Source organism: Syngnathus floridae, chromosome 13, assembly GCF_059516105.1.
Source record: "Syngnathus floridae isolate MCC-2025c chromosome 13, RoL_Sflo_1.0, whole genome shotgun sequence".
In the NCBI taxonomy this organism is placed as follows: Eukaryota; Metazoa; Chordata; class Actinopteri; order Syngnathiformes; family Syngnathidae; genus Syngnathus; species Syngnathus floridae.
This window is the reverse complement of record NC_142425.1, coordinates 12,222,056-12,241,973: the sequence shown is the minus strand read 5'-3', so window position 1 is coordinate 12,241,973 and position 19,918 is coordinate 12,222,056. Positions and strand designations below refer to the sequence as shown.

The 19,918-nt window shown below is 48.9% G+C and overlaps 3 protein-coding genes across 3 annotated transcripts; 1 reads left to right on the top strand and 2 right to left on the bottom strand.

Moving 5' to 3' along the window:
* LOC148388900 (claudin-24-like) lies at window positions 1-942 on the bottom strand. The gene has a single exon (XM_088394254.1). It carries the CDS (start codon window positions 863-865, stop codon window positions 215-217), a length of 651 nt encoding a protein of 216 aa, XP_088250380.1. The 5' UTR covers window positions 866-942; the 3' UTR covers window positions 1-214.
* A 1,307-nt stretch (window positions 943-2,249) lies between these two features.
* On the top strand, window positions 2,250-16,081 carry wwc3 (WWC family member 3). Its single transcript, XM_088393508.1, has 20 exons — window positions 2,250-2,784; window positions 7,740-7,849; window positions 7,991-8,194; window positions 8,427-8,503; window positions 9,186-9,265; window positions 10,928-11,057; window positions 11,253-11,414; window positions 11,481-11,542; window positions 11,631-11,936; window positions 12,001-12,090; window positions 12,157-12,674; window positions 12,857-12,977; window positions 13,055-13,138; window positions 13,479-13,565; window positions 13,653-13,848; window positions 13,918-14,082; window positions 14,179-14,490; window positions 14,720-15,049; window positions 15,128-15,255; window positions 15,451-16,081. The coding sequence occupies exons 1-20, from the start codon at window positions 2,627-2,629 to the stop codon at window positions 15,521-15,523; spliced, it is 3,393 nt and encodes a 1,130-aa protein (XP_088249634.1). The 5' UTR covers window positions 2,250-2,626; the 3' UTR covers window positions 15,524-16,081.
* traf3ip2l (TRAF3 interacting protein 2-like) lies at window positions 15,729-19,545 on the bottom strand. The gene is made up of 10 exons (XM_088393512.1): window positions 19,376-19,545; window positions 18,448-18,516; window positions 17,729-18,261; window positions 17,625-17,661; window positions 17,462-17,529; window positions 17,290-17,387; window positions 17,147-17,215; window positions 16,965-17,081; window positions 16,819-16,893; window positions 15,729-16,601 (listed from the first exon to the last, which is right to left on the bottom strand). Exons 2-10 carry the CDS (start codon window positions 18,474-18,476, stop codon window positions 16,455-16,457), a joined length of 1,173 nt encoding a protein of 390 aa, XP_088249638.1. The 5' UTR covers window positions 18,477-18,516; window positions 19,376-19,545; the 3' UTR covers window positions 15,729-16,454.
* Window positions 19,546-19,918: the final 373 nt, after the last annotated feature.

The following is a 19,918-nucleotide window of genomic DNA, read 5'->3' as shown; positions in this document are numbered from 1 at the left end:
TAATCTCAGTTTGATTTATTGTGATCATTCAGCTCATACAGATTGAGTGCTCATTTTACAATCGGAATATTTTAGCTTGAAACATTCCACTGATAGAGGAGCAAGAGATATTTCTATGTTTTTTTAGCAGCATCTATTCATCTATTTACACATCTATGTACATTTTAGAAGTGAAACTGATTGCTTGATTGTGATGTTTTCCAGTGACGGGCCTTCATACGTACTCTGCCCGGGCCAGCACCGTGTTCATCACCTGGTACCTCCGCTGCGGGCCGGCGGGAGGGGGCGGATCTCGGCCGGTCGAGCGGGACGCGAGCACCAGGAGGAGCCCGGCTAGCGCCAGGAGGAAGCCCCCTGCCCATCCGCAGAACAGGGCATCGCCAAACTCCCAGCGGGGCACCACGTCGGGCAGCGCGTCGTCGAAGAAGCGCACCACGGCCAAGTGCGCCACGTACGAGACGGGGATCAGACACAGAACCCCGGAGAGTATGCCCAGCACCCCGCCTGCTGTGCCTAGCGTCCTCTTGGCGCCGTCCTCCTCGCAGCCGTTGACCAGCGACAGACCGGGGATGGCCACCATGAAGCCCAGGGCACCGACCGCCAGGGAGGCGCAGGTGAGCACACGACCCAGTTTGAGATCGGGCGAGAGACCCAGCAGGCTGTCGTAGGCCCGGCACTCCATGCCGCCCATGTCCTGGACCACGCAGGTCTCCCACAGGCCCAGCTCGTAGCTCTCCACGGGCAGCATGGAAGTGGACATGCTGAGCCAGCGCGGCGACACCACCGCCCCCAGGACGCACAGCCAGGCGCCGGCGTACAGCAGCATGCCCGGCAGCTCCAGGGCGCGACAGGCGCACCCCTCCATCAGCTTGAGCGAGAGCTGCTTGCTAAGAGGCTGGAGGGCCCGGGAGCTCCTGGCACCAAGTGCTGCCACTCAGAGGAGCGCTCATCCTCTACTGGAGGGAGGGGAGAGGGGAAGGCCAGCAAGGGCACCACGGCCCTCCCCTCTGCAGCCCTCCCTACTTCCTATGCCAATGGGCGGCGTGGGCAGAGTCGCAAAAAGTCGGTATCGCTCTGTTTGCGAAAGCCTTCCGACTACGATACGTGAAAATTTTATGCAAATCAAACAACAGAATTATTTCCAAAAATGAACTCATAAAACAGCCCAAAGTGGTCGACGTCGGACATTTGCAACCGACCTAATTGATTTTGGATGTGACCACTCCCACATCGGCGCAACCCTCCTGTGCTTTTGGTTGCAGGATTACCAGCACGCCCTAGTTTTGTTTTATTTTATTATTTTATTTTCCCGAAAATATCTAAATGGTGCTGCCTTTGTAAACAACACATTGTGAGTGACACTGCGGCCTATTGTGGAGTGTTCATATGGGCCTGTGAGAAACGGCCTGTGGGAGGAGGCTGTGGATCACCGTTCGGATGTGAGATGGATGCGATGTGACACACACACACACACACACACACACATGCATACACACTCATAAGCCATGCAGGAGATAAGAATGCAGAGATAAACTCCCCCTCAGGTGGAGAACAAACGCTCAGCTGACTGCAGTGACGCTCTCAGTCACCATTGGTGGGAAGTAACCGAGTACAAATACTTTCTAATTACTCTACTGTACTCTACTGTACTGTATTCTCCTCTCCTCTCCTCTCCTCTCCTCTCCTCTCCTCTCCTCTCCTCTCCTCTCCTCTCCTCTCCTCTACTCTACTCTACTCTACTCTACTCTACTCTACTCTACTCTACTCGAGTTTGTATTTTTCTCACAGCTTTACAGTTTTATTTTATGCATTTGAGAACAGATATCTGGATGGTCAACTCCTTTCTTTGTCAAAAATACTTTTTTCAAAGGCAACCACCATGACGGTAAAAAACACATGACGTCATTGAGTGGGAAAAAATGGGTGCAATATTCATGTCATGCTGTAGGTGGCGCCAATGTATATGAAAAGCTATTTAAGCGCTTAAGAGTTTGCACTGGAGGGAAAACTTGTTTGTTTTGAGGAAACTTTTTTCTCCGGAGTTGTCATTAATCTTGCTTTCGATGGTTAAAATAGTCAATTAAATAACAATTTAAGTGGAATTATCGGAGTTTAATGACACGATTGAACATCTTATAGTGGAAATAATAAATTATTAGCGGGGATTAATTAGCCAAAGTCAAGTCGAGTGACCGACTTAAAAAAAGTCAACTTTTTTTTTCTTTCCTTTTTTTTTTTTTTTTTTAAAGAGGGGCTGTTTTAAAGTGGACACGGAGGAGGCAGACAAGAGGAGGGGATTGGACAGAGTGGCCGAGCTCGCCCCGCACGTCCGTCCGTTTATGCAAATCCACCCCCGGCCCGAATAAGGACACGGAGGAATGAAACATGGTGGCGGAGGGATCAGGCCAACATGGAGGCGCGAGCACCGTGAGAGTACCGTCACCGCCTCCTCTTTCTTTGTAAAGCGAAAACTTTGCTCTTTTCAATCGTGGGGCCGCGATGCGGTGAAGAGGAGCAACTGGTTGGCCGGCCCGGGGAGACACTGAGAGCAAACGACGACGACGACGAAGGAAGGAAAGAAGCAACGGGGCTGGAGCCCTCCGCTCAGCAGCGGCGGCCAGCCGCGATGCCGTGGCCGGGCGGAGGCGGCGGCGGCGGCAAGCGGCGAGAGAGCTCCGAGCTACCGCTGCCCGCCGGATGGGAGGAAGCCCGAGACTATGACGGAAGAGTGTTCTTCATCGACCACAACACTCGGCAAACGTCGTGGATAGACCCCAGAGACAGGTAAGAAACTCGAATACGTCATTCGACGCATTTTACTGGAAAAGAAAAAATCTCAGAATGATGCTTTGCTGGATTTTATTGTTGTTCCTTTTCACACAAATTAACATTCCTTCATCACTCACGCAACTAAACCCTCCTCGTTCCTAAAAGTAATTTCAAATATTTGTCTTTTCCATTCCCATTTTACACACTCCCCTTGTGTGTGTTGATCACAAAGACTTCCAGTGATTTGTATTAATCCAAATTCTCTAGTCAAGCCTGATTATCTTTTCTCCCTAAAGCCTTATTCCAAATATGATCAACTAATCAAACTCTGTGAATGCGTGTATTTATTTGTGTGTCTTCCATTGATCTGCAGCCTTCCAGCATCTCTCCCCTCACACTTTAGTCACCTCCTTTTCTGTATACTTTATTTCCACTACATCCTTTCCAATGTAACAAAATGTGTGTGAGACTGCCACTTTTATAACTGCGTGTGTGTGCGTGGCCGTGAAAACTCCATCTCCCAGAAATCCAGGCAAAACTATGTCAGGAATGTTGCTAAAGTTGGGCCGCTGGGAAAAGCCGCGGGGAGGATGCGCGCCTCCAACCGGGACTGGGAATCCACCGAGCACTTTTGAGGATGGATCGGGAATTCTAACCCGGGGCGATTCAAAGATACTTATTGTGCTCCCCCTCTCACTTTAAAAAAAAAAAAATCCCCAAAACATGTCTTGCATCAAAATACCCAAAGAGATATTCTCTTGCTGAAATTAGCCTGTTTTGAGGGGGCGGACTTGTCTCTCTCTTTTGCTGGGTCAATGAATATTTCATCAGTTTAAAAGTGGACTTTGCAGCTTGCATGTTGAAAACTGGGAAGTGTGTGAGTAGGAATGAAAAATCATCCTTAAATAAATATGAAATATTGCCAGTGCCAGCCATCCTCATCAAAGTCTGAGCTTCCATCGACCCGACAAAGCTTTAATACATCACAAAGGCCGTACGGGTGACTTTTCCATAATGACTCTTGTCTCGTTTCAAGTGATTCAAACCAAATGAATGCAGAAGTAGCGCGTCATCCCGATTAGAAAAACCTGGTTTTTGCTTCATCAGCAGTTTCCCAGTGATTCATCGATTCATTGAAGGAATGCCTTCTTTCCCAAGCCCATGTTGAACTTTCAATAAATCAAAATACAACAATTTTATAAGAAATCGTTCAGCTTTGGTGTCATTGAACGGATATGAGGACTTTTGAAAAGAATCATTTTTGCCGATTCTACTCTTCCCAGCAGAATGGAATTGCGAGTCCGTGTGAATGGTTGTGTGTGAGTCGCCTGATTGACGGGTCATCAGTCCAGGGTGTGTGTCCTACCTCGTACGCTAAGTCAGCTGGGATAGACTTCAGCCTCCCCCCGTGACCCTGAACAGGATAAGCCCTGTTGAAAATGGACGGATGGCGAAAATTCCAAACATTCTTTTGCTACTCGCCTGCAGTTAGTTCCGTTGGACGATTGCAAGCGGCGTTACCGTGACTGGATTGATCGAGTCACTCGCAAGTGATTTGTGACCACAAATGCCGTTAGTACAGAAATGCTAATTGTACAGAGGTGTCCAAACCTGGAGGGCCGCTGTCCTACATGTTTTAGATGTTTCCCTCCCTCCCTCAATGACCCTAAGCTCTACAGAAGCCTGATAACCATCCTGATCCTTTCAATCAGGGGTGTTGGAGCAGAGAAACATCTAAAACATGCAGGGTAGCGGCCCTCGAGGACCGGATTTGGACAGCCATAAAGTTGTTCTTTGCAGAGGATAAAGAATCCATACGTCTGAGTGTTGTTAGATATGTCGACACTTTGCTGCCAAATTGCCGCTTGTTGTGAATCTCACATTTTTGTTCGAAAGCAAAAAAAAAAATCATCCATAAAACAACTAGCGTCTCGAAAAACCTGTAAATCAGGATTCTTGTTCTTCAATAAAACAGCCTCCACTGTGTGGGAAAATAAAAATCGTCTGCAAGGACAGCGAGATTGGTCTCCTGATGAGTGTGAGGCCGAGAGTCTGCTGACTGGCCCGCTGGCGAAAAACACAAGAGCCACTGAAGGCCAAGCATAATCGTCAATGGTTGTTACGATTCATGATGCCGCCGCCCAGCGTTGACGTTCGCTCGCTGACTGGATGTTTGCGTGAGCTGGCGGCATGTTGCGAAAAATTGGGTTAAGGTGCAAAGAACGCACAGAAGGGATTCCTCGGTAGAGCAGATGGCTTTTGTTGACCTTGTCGGGGTTACAATTGAGAGCACTTCAAAACATTCCTCAAATAAATCATCTTGAAATGAATTGTATTCATATTTTTAAGGGTTTAAATAATAAAAATGATAATAAACTGGATGAATAATTATTTAGTATTTTCTCAAAAGTAATAATTGTGATAAAAATTATTTTTTTTTGGTACAATTTATATTGAAATGAAAATAATCACATCTGCTTGTCTGAGGGGGGTCTCAGTTCACTCGGGGACGCCATTGCCGACTCACGCCGCTGCGTGGGTCTTTTTTGTTCCAATGGAATGAGCGTCATGCTTGGCATGTTCAACACTTATGCCCGGGGGCTTGCTCGCTCCGAAAAAAAGCGTCACAAGCGGGTGTAAGGGGGAGTGGCCGCGGTGGGGTGGTTCCCACGTGTCCGCAAGCCGTCCCGGCGGGCCCCCTCTATTAGCTCTGTTATGCAAGCCTGCGCCCGGCAAAGGGAGGCCATTATGCCGGCGCACAAAGCACACCAAATTCAATTATTCTGGAAAGGGTGAGCTGTGTTCGCAGGCGCCCAGAGGTTATTCACATGCGCTGAACCCCGCTTTTATTTTGCTTCCCACAGTGTTTTCATTATGTGCCAAGGGGGCGTCGCTTGAGCTCCGTGTCATCTGGCCCGTGTGCTCTTTTTATGTTTTTCATCATCCGTGCTATCTTGACTGTGAAGTGACCTAAATAGATTTATTTTCAAACTTTTTTATGTTGGACATTCAGCCGTTTTTTTTTTTTGGTTGCAAATTTTGTATATATTGGGGGGGGAAAGAAATACGGTTTTAAGGAGTCAAAGAGTGACGGAGGCCCAAAAGTTGTCCGTGAACGGGCCCCGCTCAGAAGAATGCAACCTAAACAGGACATGCCAAACTCTGCGAGCTATCAGGGCCTCTATTGTTCCACGTTGGTGCACAATTCTTATTGAAAAGCAGAAAAAGTCGTCGCCTCGACGCTTTAGCTGTGCTCCGGGCGAACGACTCGATTCCAATTCCGTTGAATCGAACAGTCAGTGTCTAACAATAGCAACAGTATAAATTAATTTTAACTTAATATTATTAAAACTAATAACTGGCTGTAGTTTGTTCTGCACTAACTGGCCGACTTTTTTCATCCCCGTCGTGATGCTACGCTAGTTAGCAAAAGCGCTACAAATAAGCGACTCGGAACCTGGGGCTTTTCCGCCATACTTTCCACGAAACTCTCCTGACCAAATAAGAGCAGTGACACTTTTATTTCCAGCCTCATCTCTTCTCCCCGCTACTTTTAGGAGGCCTATTTCTATCGGATTTAACACATAAAGGCACGAAAGCAGATTCCGTCTGCATATCAGCTGCTTTAAGCCGTGCTCTGAAATCCTGCACCCGCCCGCCCGCCCGCCCGCCTCCGAGCGTGAGTGACATTCCTCCCAAAGTTGTTTTCACGTTTCTTTTTTAAACACACAATGGAATTTTGAGGCCGGCACCACTTGTGGCCTTTTTGTGGGCCATCTATAGAAGGGCTGGGAGGGGGGGCTTCCAGGTTGCTCATTAAAAAATGAGATTTAATTTGGGATTGATATTTGTCTTCTAACAAAAAGTAAGGAGATTCCGCATGTTGGAGAATTTCTGGACTCCACTTTCACATGCCTTTCTCACGCCACCGCAGCGGCGGGCGACCCTGTCGCCGGGCAAAAAGCGGCTGGCACGGGATGGAAATATCCTCCGGGCCGGATTATTCTAGAATTAGCAAACGTCTCTTGACAACTAAATATATTTTTCATAGAAGGTGCGAAAGCGTCGCTCCACAGCTGGACATGCTTGCGAGTCTGCCTCGGCTAATTTCAGAAAACTCTTTTTCGCCACGCCGATGTATGGAATGTGTGCACGGAATGTTACACACACACACACACACACCGCTTTAAAATACTAAAATTATTCTGAGATTAAATTAAAGACTTTTTATTTTATTGTCCATGATACGGGGTCACGGGATGTCACTGTGTCACTATGACAACTCGTTTTGCTGCATGTACAAATATGCTCGCCTGGCTTGTGTGTGTGTGTGTGTGTGTGTTTTTGAGAGACAGAAGTGACCACGCCGTCACAAGACTGCGGAACAAAGCAAACATTCACATGCAGTATGATTAGAATCTGCGAGCGGACATGTTTTTCCCCCTCAAGGCGGTGACGTTGAACAACAACAACAACCAGAAAAATGAAATTGCATGAGATTGCTGACAATTGCTGATATGGAATTAATTTAATCGTCCAAAATGGAGACTGGAAGGCTCCGTCAAGAAATGTGTAAAGTGCTGTATGTCTGAGTTTTTTCATTTTGTTTGGGTAGTTGGGATCAATCCCCAAGATGACACAAGTTCCCCGAACGTGGTAGCTGCTGTTGTCGAACGGCTTTTCGTCCTCCTGCTTGTGTGTGCAGACTTGACTTGAGTGTGTTTACCTTTAGCAAACACTTGAAATGAGGTGTTTGCCTCCTTGTTGTCTGTGCGTGCGCACTTTCACCTGTCTGTCACCTGCCTGACACGCGACCAGTCACACCTGTCAACATGCTGGTTTGAGTTATAGTTTTCCAAAAACGAAAAAAAAAAAATGTATTGCCTCATTGGGACAACTGAGACTTTGGACTGTATTGTTGGTTGGAGTGTCAATCAATCAATCGGTCCGATTTAATGTCGTCTCTTCAGGATCACCAAGCCGCTGACCTTCGCCGACTGCGTCGGAGATGAGCTGCCCCTCGGCTGGGAGGAGGTGTACGACCAGCAAGTGGGCGTCTACTACATCGACCACATCAACAGTGAGTAGCCCGCAGCGATCTGTACTTTTTCCCCCCTTAAGTATCGGGTGGCTGGTATTGAGGTCCTCTCCGAGTACCCGATACCTGCAGGTTTAGTCTCTTGTCTCATTGGTGGCGGTCTCCCCCTGTGGCATCCCTCAGAGACCACGCAGATCGAGAATCCGCGCACCCAATGGCGGCAGGAGCAGGAGCGCATGTTGAAGGAGTACCTGGTGGTGGCGCAGGAGGCCCTCCGAGCCAAAAAGGAGATGTACCTGGTCAAGCAGCAGCGTCTGGAGCTGGCCCAGCGCGAAATGTTGCTCTTCCACGAGCTCTCCGAGGACAGCCGCTCCGTTGCGAGCAGCGGTAAGACGCTCGCGTGGTCGGCGAGATTAAAAAAAGGCTACGACCAATGACCATGGGAATTGTTGGTCATCCTTTTCACATCAAGTTGAATGTCAGAGTACACCTAATTATTTTTATTTGTTTTTATTTTTGTATTTCGGTTTCATCTTCGCCTCAGATTTTGCTTTCAGCAAGCCGCAACTCACTCCCCTTCTGCTTTCTTTCTCGTGTGTGTGTGTGTGTGTGTCCACAGCGATCTCCGGCTCGTCCTCAGGCGCGAAATACGACCCCGACCAAATCAAAGTGGAAGTGGCTTGTAGGCGAGAGCGGGTGAGTCATTATCAAGGGAGAACAATGGGCTGCCACCGGGGCAGAGGGGGGGGGGGGGGGCGGCGGGGACAGCTGGGCGGGCGGGTGGGCGATCGGTCGGGCGGGGTGTTGCCCCGACAGGATACTGTGGCCCGGGGCCTCTCGAGGATGAGGATGAGCTCAACATCAAAAGGTCACGGCGAGGTGAGGCGGCTCATATTTTGGGTTCTATACAACGCTAATGTAGCACATTCATCTCCCTTTAGGTGTCCTAATACTTTTGTCCGTGTAGCCTCACGGTGACCTCGCCGCCAATGCACACGAGACGAGGGCAGCGCAGTCCGCATGACACCGCTGTACTCGTCAGTTGACCCCATAAAGGAAAAAAAAATGAATAATGAAATGACACGGGCGGCAGTCACGAAGCTTTTCTCTTCTTTTGGGAAATTCATTCATCGCGATTAAAATGTAAAATCACGAATTGTCCTGTTAATCTACGAAGTTCTGCTATAATTTGATTTAATGAGACAAATTAATTTCCATGGGGGGGCTTTGTTTTAAACATTTACTATATTCACTGGTGCTTTTATTCCAATTTTAAAAAGTGGCATGCAGCCAGTGGGTGTGATCGTGCTGAGCGTGCAATTTAAATGGAGAGGAAACCTAATGATCTGCCCTTTCCCGGTCCTCGTGGCCTTTGCAGCTTTCCCGACTGAAGCACGAGCTGGCCCAGGTGAGGCAGGAGCTGCAGTACAAGGAAATGGGCGTGGAGACGCTGCAGGAGTGAGTGTGACCGCCACCCTTCCTCGTCAACACCCTTCTTCCTCACCACCCTTTCCCCTCGGCGCTCTCTCACTCTCCACTTTCAAAAGATGGAAAACACTGAAACACAATTTTTATTTTGTCATTAGAAAAAAAAAAAAAAAGCTAGCTTTTTAGACGCTAACTCGCTGGTCAGGACTAGCTAACAGCACGACAAAACGATTTTCAAACACAATCGCTTTCTTTTTTGTCTCGGGAGAAAGTGAAGCTCTGCCGCCTACAGGACGGGGAATAAAAGTACGGTGAGTAATTGCAAATGGAGGGTCCCTGGAAAAGGGAGTGGGAGGTGTGTGGGGGGGGGTCTCCACCTCAGGAAGAGGATGCACCAGTAGAGTGCAGGGAGCCAAGGAGAGGAAGTGGAGGGGGGGTGGACAGTTTGGAAAACAGTGCAGCGAGATATCTGCGAGCAAATTCCTCAGCACTTCCTGACTCGCTTATCTGCCAGATGTACACAACTGCACACGTTCCCAGAATAACCTGCACAGATTGTGCACCATGTGTGTGTGTTTGTTGTGCATTGTGTGTATGTTTGCATTGTGTTTGTGGAGAGCGGGGGCCACCTCGGGCTGTTGTGGCCAATAGGTCGTCCACACTGTGTGGCATCAGATCAAACGCACACTTTCGACTCGCTAGCCGACACAATCGAGCCTTTTATCTCCAACGGAGATTGGGGCAATACGTACGTTGTTCACATCGTTGCGCATTGTGTAGAATTTTTGTATTTGTATGAAAGATACACTTAGCCTTTATTCTCGTAAAAGATTTTTTTTATTTTATTTTATTATTACAAATCTTACTTTTTTACATTTTTGTAAAACTGCGTTTTTCCTAGAATATTTTTTAATTCATTTTATATGATCTATTAATTTTATTTTTTGTAAATATTTTATTCTGCTAAAATGACCCTTTTTGGAGTCAGATTGCCGTCGGTCACAATTACACCCAATGATTTTTTTGGACCATGACTTAATTCTCAGGACGTATAACTTAACTATAGTAGCTTTTTTCTTTTTTTTTCTTTTAGTATGGGTCCCTCGCCCCCTCCCCTCCTTCTTATAAGCATATAAACTCCACGGCCTTGCTAGTGTGTGTGGTGTGGTGGGGGTTTGTGATGGAGGTGAGGCAGCGGGGGGGTGTTGGGGGTCTGAACAAAGCAGGTCTTGTTGCCTGATGGCAGGCTGAACACTACCTGCTGTTGAAGGGCCGTGAAGGAAGCGGGCTGCGGTGAGCACGGCGGCCACGTGCCAGACCCGGCGACAGGGGTGGAGGAGGGCGCCCACCGCCTCACCCCACCCCCCCATCCTCCCTCGCAACCACGCTATAGAACATAAGCCGATTCACCTCAGGGCCACAGCGGCAGATTGGTTCCGTTTTGTTTTTCTGGAGCTCAATGATGAAAAGGCACTTTGAAGCACAGTGTGACGGAGGAGACACTGGATACGCACCGAGGAAACCTTTTGAAAGGAAAACTTGAAAAGCAGCTTGAACAATAGGATGTCCACGTTCCAGTCCTAAAACTCATCTCGGGTTAAAATCAGCGAGAATTTTTTTGTCATCAATATTGATTTATCTTTTATTATATAATCCAAAATATCTTAAGTCGATGTTTTTGTCCCGGTTCAGGATCGACCGCAAGATGTCGTGTAGTCAGACCAACTACAAGCTGGACGAGGCCCAGGCCATCTTCAACGAGCTGCGCAGCATCAAAAAGGCCATCAGCGCCGGCGAGAAGGAGAGGCAGGACCTCATCCAGGTGCGATTCATTCACTGCTCAACGTCTTCCCAGACGTGTGAGTCAGCTGGCGCGTTCCACTCATTCTGCCAGACAAGAAAAAAAAGAATTCCCACATGACAAAGCTGGTGACTCACCCGCAAATTCTCATTTGCAACTTCTTCGGTCCTTCGTTAGCTCCTTGACGATTTATAATCAATATTTGTATCATTTTAGAGCCTGGCCAAGATGACGGTGAACTTCCAGAGCAGCTTGACTGTGGGCGACGCAGCCGGCGAGGTGGCCAATAGCAGCGGAGGGGGCGGGGCCACGGTGGCGGGCGAGCATCAACAGCAATACTGCGACGCCGGCTGCCAGACGGACATGATGATGGGAGAGGTCGTGCCCTCATCCTCACGTGAGTCGGACCTGTGAGTCGTTCACTGACGGCCATCTTGTCTACAGGACTCCTCTCACACGGTGGACAAAGTCAAAGTCAACTGGCAGTACGAGGAGGCCAAGAAGAAGTAAGCGTCTTTGCGATATGTTTTTACTTCCACCTAAAAAGTGTCTAATATTTATTTAATGAGTGTGGGTCACCTACGTGTCCACCAGGGTGCAGAGTATCCAGCACCAGCTGGCCCAGCTAGACAGCGAGAGCTGGTCGGGCCGAGCCGAAGCCGACCGGGACCGAGATTTCATGCAGCTGCTGCGGGAGAAGGAGGCTCTGCTGCACGACATCATCATGGCTAGTAAGCAGCACAAGAAGGCTCATGCTCCCGATCGGGCTCCCGATCCTGGTCAGAGTCCGGAACCCAGTCCCGGTCCCGACACGCTGCGCCAGCTGGAGGAGGAACGCTGCCGATTGGAGGAGGAAGTGCAGAGGGCTCACAGCTCACAGAGTCAAGGAGCCAATCAGAGGTCAGCGTCGAGTCGATTCGACTCGACTCGACTCACCGTGTAACTTCTTAATGTTTGTGTCCAGACTTCTGCAGCAGGAGAAGAGGAATGTGTTGCTGAGACAGCTGGAGGAGGCCACGCGGATCACCACCTACCTTCACTCGCAGCTCAAGAGGTGTGTTATGGTGTAAAGCTCTCTTCACTTCATCCCGTCTTGAAATTTCATTTGCGTGTCTGCCAGCCTATCCGCCAGCTCCCTGACGGTGTCGTCCAGCAGCAGCCGCGGCTCGCTGGCGTCCAGCCGCGGCTCGCTGGCGTCCAGCCGCGGCTCCCTCAGCTCCATCAGCTTCAGCGACATCTACGGCGTGCCGCAATACGAGCGCCACGAGGAGCCGGCCGACGCCCACCTGCGCTATGCCCCGCCCCCGGAGGCGGCGTCCAGGGACACGTACACGCCTGAGCCGGCCGCGCCTAGCAAGGCCAAGCGCGCTCACGACACGCCGCAATCGCTGGCCTCGCTGTCGTCACGCTCGTCGCTGTCCTCGCTGTCGCCGCCCAGCTCGCCCATGGACACGCCCTACCACTCCACGTCTCAGGACTGCCCCCTGACGCAAATGACGGAGGAGTACATGGAGCAGGCGGGCCGCGGGCTCCTGGAGGGTCTGCGCGCCCAGGACGCCCTCGCCGCCGCCGCCACGTACCCTGCGGACGCAAAGAACCACCGAGACGGAGGCTCTCAGGGGCCTTTCAACTCAACTGGTGAGTCGTTTAAAAAAAAAACATTCTCAGTTTGATGGTTCCACGTTCCAGTCGCACATACACGGGAACATATGTTGTCCGTCCATTCGTGTACATGCGTTGTGCAAACATTTGTCCGTTCGCACGGAAAGGTCGACCGTGGGTCTGTGCGTTCACACGCACACTTCAACTGTCATGTGCAGGAGTGACGCTGCGCGGCAACAGCGGCAGCAGAAGCAGCAGGAGGACCAGGAGGGTCTCGGCCGGCATCTCCGAGGACGCTCTGGCCACTGACAGCGGCGTCTTCGAGGCCTGGGGTAGGAGGTGAGTGGAGGCCACATGGACATATGGATTTAAAGTCAAGTATATCTATAAAAAACATTACGTGTGCTTTCCATCAGAGCGGAGGAATCTGAAGAGATGTCCTACCTGAAGGAGCAGACGTGGTCGGCCGGCGAGCCGACGCAGATCCAGCTGGGACTGCTGTGAGTTTCCTTCCCTGCGTATATTCTTTATCCTCTGCATAGAGCAACTATGGCGAGGCCAATCTGTGGCTTACTGAGAAGTTGTGACATCTCCTTCAAATAAATCTGGATTATACTAACGCCAGGGGGGCCACATTAGCAAACTGTGTGAGTCATTGTCACCCACCCAAACTTGTTTTTCCTAACTGCAAAGCATGAGACTCGTCACGGCCTGCCACCAGATGGCGCCACTGTCACGGCCTGAGCTCTAATTGAAGTTTCTCACGACTTTCCGATTGTATTTATTGATATTTTCATTTTTCCATATTTCACCTGCACATTCTCCTTGTTTGCGCTCCAGGTGGGAGTCTACCTCCCAGTCCCTGCGTCTTCATCTTCTCCAGCTCAGGAATCTGAGCCGGTCCGTCGTGAGGGACGGATACAAAGTGTGAGTCCAGTCACTCTGGTTTTGTTGTCCATTTGTCAGACGAGTGCAGAAGTGTGTTATGATATTGTTTTCAAAATGTATTTTCAGCTTCGTGAAGGTGCACCTGATTCCGCCGGACGCAGGGCGGGCCTGCGCCTTCTACTGCTGCACGGCTCTGGAGCCGCACACGCACGTGAGCTTCAACGAAGGCTTTCGCGTTCCCGTGCCCGTCAACGCCCTGGCCGGCTGTGCCCTGCAGCTGTCCCTGTGCTCGCTCGGCCCGCAGGCTCAGGAGGAGCTCCTGGTAGGTCGAAGGGGAGAAAAAAGGGTTTCTCTTGAAAACCATGGTTGTAAATCGTGCGTGCGTGTGTAGGGCAGAGCACAGGTGGGCCTGGCTGAATGTGAGGGGAGTGCAGAGATGGTCTACCACTGGCTGAGGGTCCAAATGTTCAGCGGGGCGGAGCCTCAGAGACCCGATCTGAGGGGTCAGCGGCGACCCCACGATGGGCCAGAGGAGGAGCACAGACCGAGAGCTCCGGTAAAGATGATGTTGAGTCAAATCCATGGATGCATATTGCTCAAACATTTACTGTTTGAGGATTATTGTCTTGAAATGGGTTTCTCACCATTCCAGGAGAGCTCTTGCGGCCTGTTGTCCCGCACTGACGCCGACCCGGACTCGGACCCGCTGCCGAGGCTGCAGGCCGAGTCGGTGGACAGCGGCTGCAGCAACAGCATGCCGAGCGAACGGACGCTGGGAAAGGTGGCCGTGCTGAAGGTGGAGAAGGCCACCATGACGGAAGGACACTTTGCCGAGGCGGTGCGAGTGCGAGGCAAAGAGAGAGGCGGGGCTCGCTGGGGCCACGCGGCACCTTTCATGCGCGGCAGCACTATTGTGCGCTCCCAGACATTCTCTCCCGGAGCTCGCAGTCAGTACGTCTGCAGGGTAAGTAGCCTCTCGTAAAAGATGTCGGCAAAGCTCGTAAAAATAGAGAAGCTCGTAAAGCTTAAATCATGCGCCTAGGATGTACGTGATAATAAACGCATTCCAGACTCGTTCAAACAAATCACCTTGACGTGATGCTAATCAATATCTGATATGGCTAACATGCTACAAATCAAATATGCCACTTTATTTATTCATTTTTTTTCCCCGTGTTTCGTTATTGCCGCAGTTGTACCGCAGCGACAGCGACAGCTCCACCCTACCAAAGAAAACGCCCTTTGTCCGAAACACGCTGGAGCGGCGGACGCTGCGCTACAAGCAGCAGTCGTACCGTTCCTCGCTGGCCGAGCAGCCCACGCGCACCTCCCTGGACCTGGAGCTGGACCTCCAGGCCTGCAGGACGCGCCAGAGGCAGCTGAGCGAGGAGCTGAACGCCCTCAGGGAGCTGAAGCTGCGTCTGGAGGAGCCGCCGCCGCCACCCCGCCAACCTGGAGAGTTGCCCCACTGGGCTCTGAGGGACGAACGCTTCCGCTGTCTTCTCAGAGAGGCGCACAGACAGGTCGGACGCACGTTCCACCGAGGCGCAACGTTTTAGCGGTGGCTTGCCGTGACGTGAGCGCTTCTTCCGTGGTTGCAGGCGGGTCAAAGCGAGCAGGAGCAGCGTCAGGAGGAGGAGGTCGGCAGGAGGCTGAGGAAGGCGTCCAAAGAGCTTCTGCACATGAGGGGGCAGAGCCACAAGGAGCCGCTTCCCGTTCACACCTTCAGGTCAGTCAAACCAACCTCATCACGCCAAGTCAATCTTCGCCAAGATATTAGATGATAAAATAGAAAAAAAATGGAGAGAATAGAAAAGAAAAAACGTCTATGGCCCATAACTGCCGCCCGTCACATTAAAACGTGAAACTTTTCAAATTTGCATCTTCCGGCGGTATTTGTGACTCGGGTTAAATTTGTCCATAGAGAGAAGATGGCTTTTTTCACCAGACCAAGGTTCAACATACACGTACCTCCTTTACCGGCAGACGACGTGTGACGTGCGCCCCCTCCCGCGTCACATGACATGAAGTATTTGTGCTACTTGCCTCACACGCACTCACACACACGCACACACAAAAGAAGTCAAGAAGAGTTTGTGTGTCATGAAGAAACTCTTCTTATTCCTGCACGAGTGTCTTCTGCTTGCCAGATGGGAACAAAAATTAAAAAAAAAACAAAAAAAAATACACACACAAAGCTACTCACTGTACTGTAACTTATTTTATAGTACTTTTTTCCTTGAAGGAAATTTGGAAAAAAAATAGATCATGAAATAAAACCTGCTTCCCGCTTTCATGTGTATTTTGTAGCTTTGGAACAAATAGCACTTCATTGTTTGTACTTATCCTAAACGCAACGTATTTACATCCAATGTCACTTTGTAATCCACTTTTATTACAGATGTCCCTTTTTGTTATTAAAATTAATATTATTTCATGTACTTTTCAATATACAGACAAAACACTGTATTCAGATTGTTTTTTTTTTTTCTAATGATGTCTGTATGAGCATCTGCAGTGTTACCTCTTTTGTGAAAATAAAACTATTAAACCACTTTTTTTCTTTTGGCGTGCCATGTCATCAGCTATGTGGCGGATGACCCCATTTAGGTGCAGGTGGGAAATGAAAAAAACCACAAGACCCGCCCCCTCCACGCCAATCGTGGTTTTTCGAAAGAAAAGAGCACTTTTTGAAGTTAAGGGTAAAAAAACAGGTCTCAAGTTTGTTGTTGGGGCTTCCCTCCATTTTCTTAAATTCCCCCTTCTTTCCCCCACACACTTTTATATCCATTTAAAAAATATATTTTTAACAAGTTTATAAAACATGTCTTTCCTATAACATTACAAAAGCAATGTAAAAAAAATTAATGTCCAATCCAAAATCTCAGGAGCCCTTTACCCTTGAAAAATGTCTTGTTGAGAAAAGCTCTATATAGGGATGGACACGATGGTGGGCAGTTCTCCGATGGGTGGCGGGTTATATTTCTCAACCCTCATCAGCCGTCGCAGGATGTCGTCGCGGTCCCGCGGCCAACCGTACACGTGTGTGTTCAGCAGCCAGTTGGGGACGTGACGCTGTAGGTAACGTGGAGAGGCTTGGTTAACTTCTTTCTACTCTCACAGGTAAAACTGTTGACTTCTTTTTACTTTTATTTTAATGACTATTTTAATAACTTTTATTGAATTTTAATATATATGTACATTTTACAATTAATTGTAGTGTGTGGATGAGGTTGGATCCATTGCTTCACTGCTCCCCAAGGTTTCCTTTTAATCCAGTCCAGTATCTTACCTTTTTTGCCCCAGGGAACAAAATGGGAATGAATCGGAAATTCTTGCTTCCGTTCTGGATGAACTCGTTCTGAAGCTGAACAGAAAAGAATCATCAACAAGAAGCCAACCAGTGGTAAGTTCCTGTCGGGGTTCTGTATCGGGGACCTGTTTGTGGATGTAGACGGTGTTGCACATCCTCTCGTCGTTGTCTGGGCTGACGTGGGAGGCCGTGACGGTCTCGTGGTACTTGGGGCTGATGATGATGATAATCAGGTATTCCTTCTGAGGGGGGTTGATGATTCCAGTCAGTTTGCACTGCTGACCAAAACTCCAGAGCGGCAACTCACCTCGCTGAGGTAGCGCTCCATGAAGTCGATCTTGCTGATGCTGCGGAATTGTTGCTCGAATATGTCGATCTGAAAGCAGCATGTTTGATACAGCGGTCAATCTCTGGACTGGGAAGTATGGTGACATTTTCCAAATGTCCTACGTGGGTGTCGAAGCCGTTGTGTCGCAGCAGGGCCACGAAATTGATGATCTCGTTGACATGCGTGTCGTCGTCCGCCTCGTACGTGACGAACACCCTCCCTGCGACCGTGTAGATGTGATTTAGCGTGAGATGACCAATCACGCTTCTCTCCGGAGTCACATGGGCTACTTACTCTGCTCCAGGGACAACGGCATGCTCTGCGTCAGCGGCTTCTCCGCAGGTGGAATGCTGTGGCCGCCCCTGCCAAGCAAAATATTTAGCAAAGCAGGCTGCGACGTATGATATCGCTGAATCCTGGTTTGTTTACGTGGAAAGAATTCCAAAGATGAACTCACGTCGGGGTGAATCGTTCCCAAGGAGGTCTGCAGTCACCTGTGTGTTAACAACAAAAGTAAAGCTGAGAACAGCAAAATGTGCGTAGCGACAAGTCGAGACTCACGTTGCTGCGGGGCGTAAGCCGCTCTGTTCTGATGCCACGGCAGCTTAGCGGGGCCCCCGGCCGGGGTGTCGGAGGGACACCGGGCCCAGCAGGCGGCCCCCGGCGGGGAGCACATGTACGGAGGAAGCGTGTGGTGCCGGCTGGGCGGCTCGGAGCGCAGCGAGCACGGCTGCTCCAGGCTCAACTTGTGCCCGGACCAGAAGCTCTGGTTGCAGCAGCTACAGAGTTCTGTGGGGTCCGAGCCGGACAGGGGTCCACTGCTGGGATATCCCGACCAATCGCCCGAGAAACTGGACTGCTGCGGCCAGCTGCCGTCCGCCAGACTCGGAAACGGAGCCGGCGGGAAGGAACAGGAGCTCAGGCCAGAGAAGGAATTCTCGTCTGGGTTGCGTTCCCTGTCCTGCTCCAAACCTTGCGGGCCAAGCCGGGTGGAGGCGCCGGAGTGGTTGTAAAGGGGGGCCGAGTTCAGTTTGGGGGCGTTTGCTTCTCGCTGTTCTGCGCTCATGGTTTCATCGTCCTCTTGGGGTGTGTTGCTGTTGCTCAAAACCAATTCAATTCATTAAACGGAAGTATCGGAAGTGCTGCTAAGTGACACCTGCCATCTAGTGGCGAATGGTGTCATTACAACTTGATGATTACCAATAAGACTCTTTTTGGCAAAGATATGGTTGCACTTTGGTAAAGAAATACTTTTCTTCTAAAAGTTTTGTGTCACTCACCTATTTGGAGATATGCAAGCTGGCAGCATGATTGAGCCTTCGTATATCCATGTGTGTCTTCACATTGCACTTAATACAAACACGCATGTATTAATGCAAAATACTCTGATTTTTAAAAAAACTGAAGTTACTTTTTACTTGAGTCATATTATTCTAAAGTAACAGTAAAAAATGTTGCATACTCTACCCCCCACCTCTGTTACTACGCCGCCGGGCATTTTATGTTTTCACCGCAATTATTTATGATTATGTTGAGGATTCAAAATGTCTTCACCCAAAAAATGTAACACGTTACAGTGAAATGTTATGGCCGTATCACACAAAATAGAAAAACAACAACACACAGCAATTGAGTGGAAAATGGTCTAAGGTGTTTCCCATTTTGCGCCAATATAAAACTAGTGGACAAAGTTATGTGGTTGTTTTAATACTCAAAATGTATTTTGTTTTATGTTACATTTAACAGTAAAATAGTAAGAAGCTCGTGGTATGCAAGAAGAATGTGCTTACGCAAGGATTGGGTCTCACAAATATAGAAAGACAAGAACACAGACACACACTCGGAGTTTTGTAGTTTGACACGGGTGACTTGTTTCACGTGCGATGACGTCGCTTTCAAAACTAACACTTAAAGTCGTTTGATAAAATCACGCACAGGTCTGCAGTACAAATAAAGTCATTCTTTGTATCCTCGCGCAATTTGTTCCATTGAATGACGTATGACATATAAAGTGACATTTAAAATGACATTCGCGGTTATGTGTATGACCTCAATATATTTTCGCTCATATATTTTTTTCCTTTGCTAAAGATCTGACGAGTTAAAAAAACTTCCATACCTTCTGCGTTATTATAATATTTATACTGCTGGACTTTTTTTTTTTTTAAACTGTCAAGTTACACAAATGCAAAAAAAAAAAAATCTTACCGTCGCTCAAGCCTGTGTTGGTTGTGAGAATCCTAAGCGACGACGCGCAAATTCCCTCGCTGAAAAACGAACTCGCTCCGCGGCTACTTTGTAACCGAGACGCTTGCTCGGTTCGATTTTGCTTTGTGATCTGACTTGTGGTGAAGTGCACTCGCTTTCTTGTCTTGGGGTTTCCGCCAAGTCCCGCCTGCCGCCGACTTCCCACGCACTTTCAATTATTTACTCAACTTTACACAAAAAGTTAGACTGCACGCTGATTTAATTTTGTCATTCTTTCATTTATTCAGTGTCCCACTTGATTGCACATTTACACAATATAAAAGATTTCACTAACTTAAACACTACAAAAATAGCATTTAGACTTTCATGTGAATGAAATTCTGAGTATTTCTCAATATTTTTAAGCAATTGTGTTGCCCCCTATTTATTAATTAATCAACATTAATTACTTAATTAAGGTCAATGAAGGAGCAGAGGTCAATGAACAGTTTGTGCCTCACAGGATGGTAGTACGCCATGACAGCAGCCGATTCAGAGATAAAG

Bases quoted from the DNA above. Each gene is read 5' to 3' on its own strand.
- LOC148388900 (XM_088394254.1), bottom strand. From the start codon at position 865: ATGGAGGGGTGCGCCTGTCGCGCCCTGGAGCTGCCGGGCATGCTGCTG.
- traf3ip2l (XM_088393512.1), bottom strand. From the start codon at position 18,476: ATGCTGCCAGCTTGCATATCTCCAAATAG. The intron at 17,530-17,624 runs GTGAGTTCATCT...TTTGCTTGGCAG, and splicing joins TGGGAACGATTCACCCCGAC to GGGCGGCCACAGCATTCCAC. The intron at 16,894-16,964 runs GTCCCCGATACA...TTTTCTGTTCAG, and splicing joins CCGTCTACATCCACAAACAG to CTTCAGAACGAGTTCATCCA.
- wwc3 (XM_088393508.1), top strand. From the start codon at position 2,627: ATGCCGTGGCCGGGCGGAGGCGGCGGCGGCGGCAAGCGGCGAGAGAGC. The intron at 11,543-11,630 runs GTAAGCGTCTTT...CGTGTCCACCAG, and splicing joins TACGAGGAGGCCAAGAAGAA to GGTGCAGAGTATCCAGCACC. The intron at 12,091-12,156 runs GTGTGTTATGGT...CGTGTCTGCCAG, and splicing joins CTTCACTCGCAGCTCAAGAG to CCTATCCGCCAGCTCCCTGA.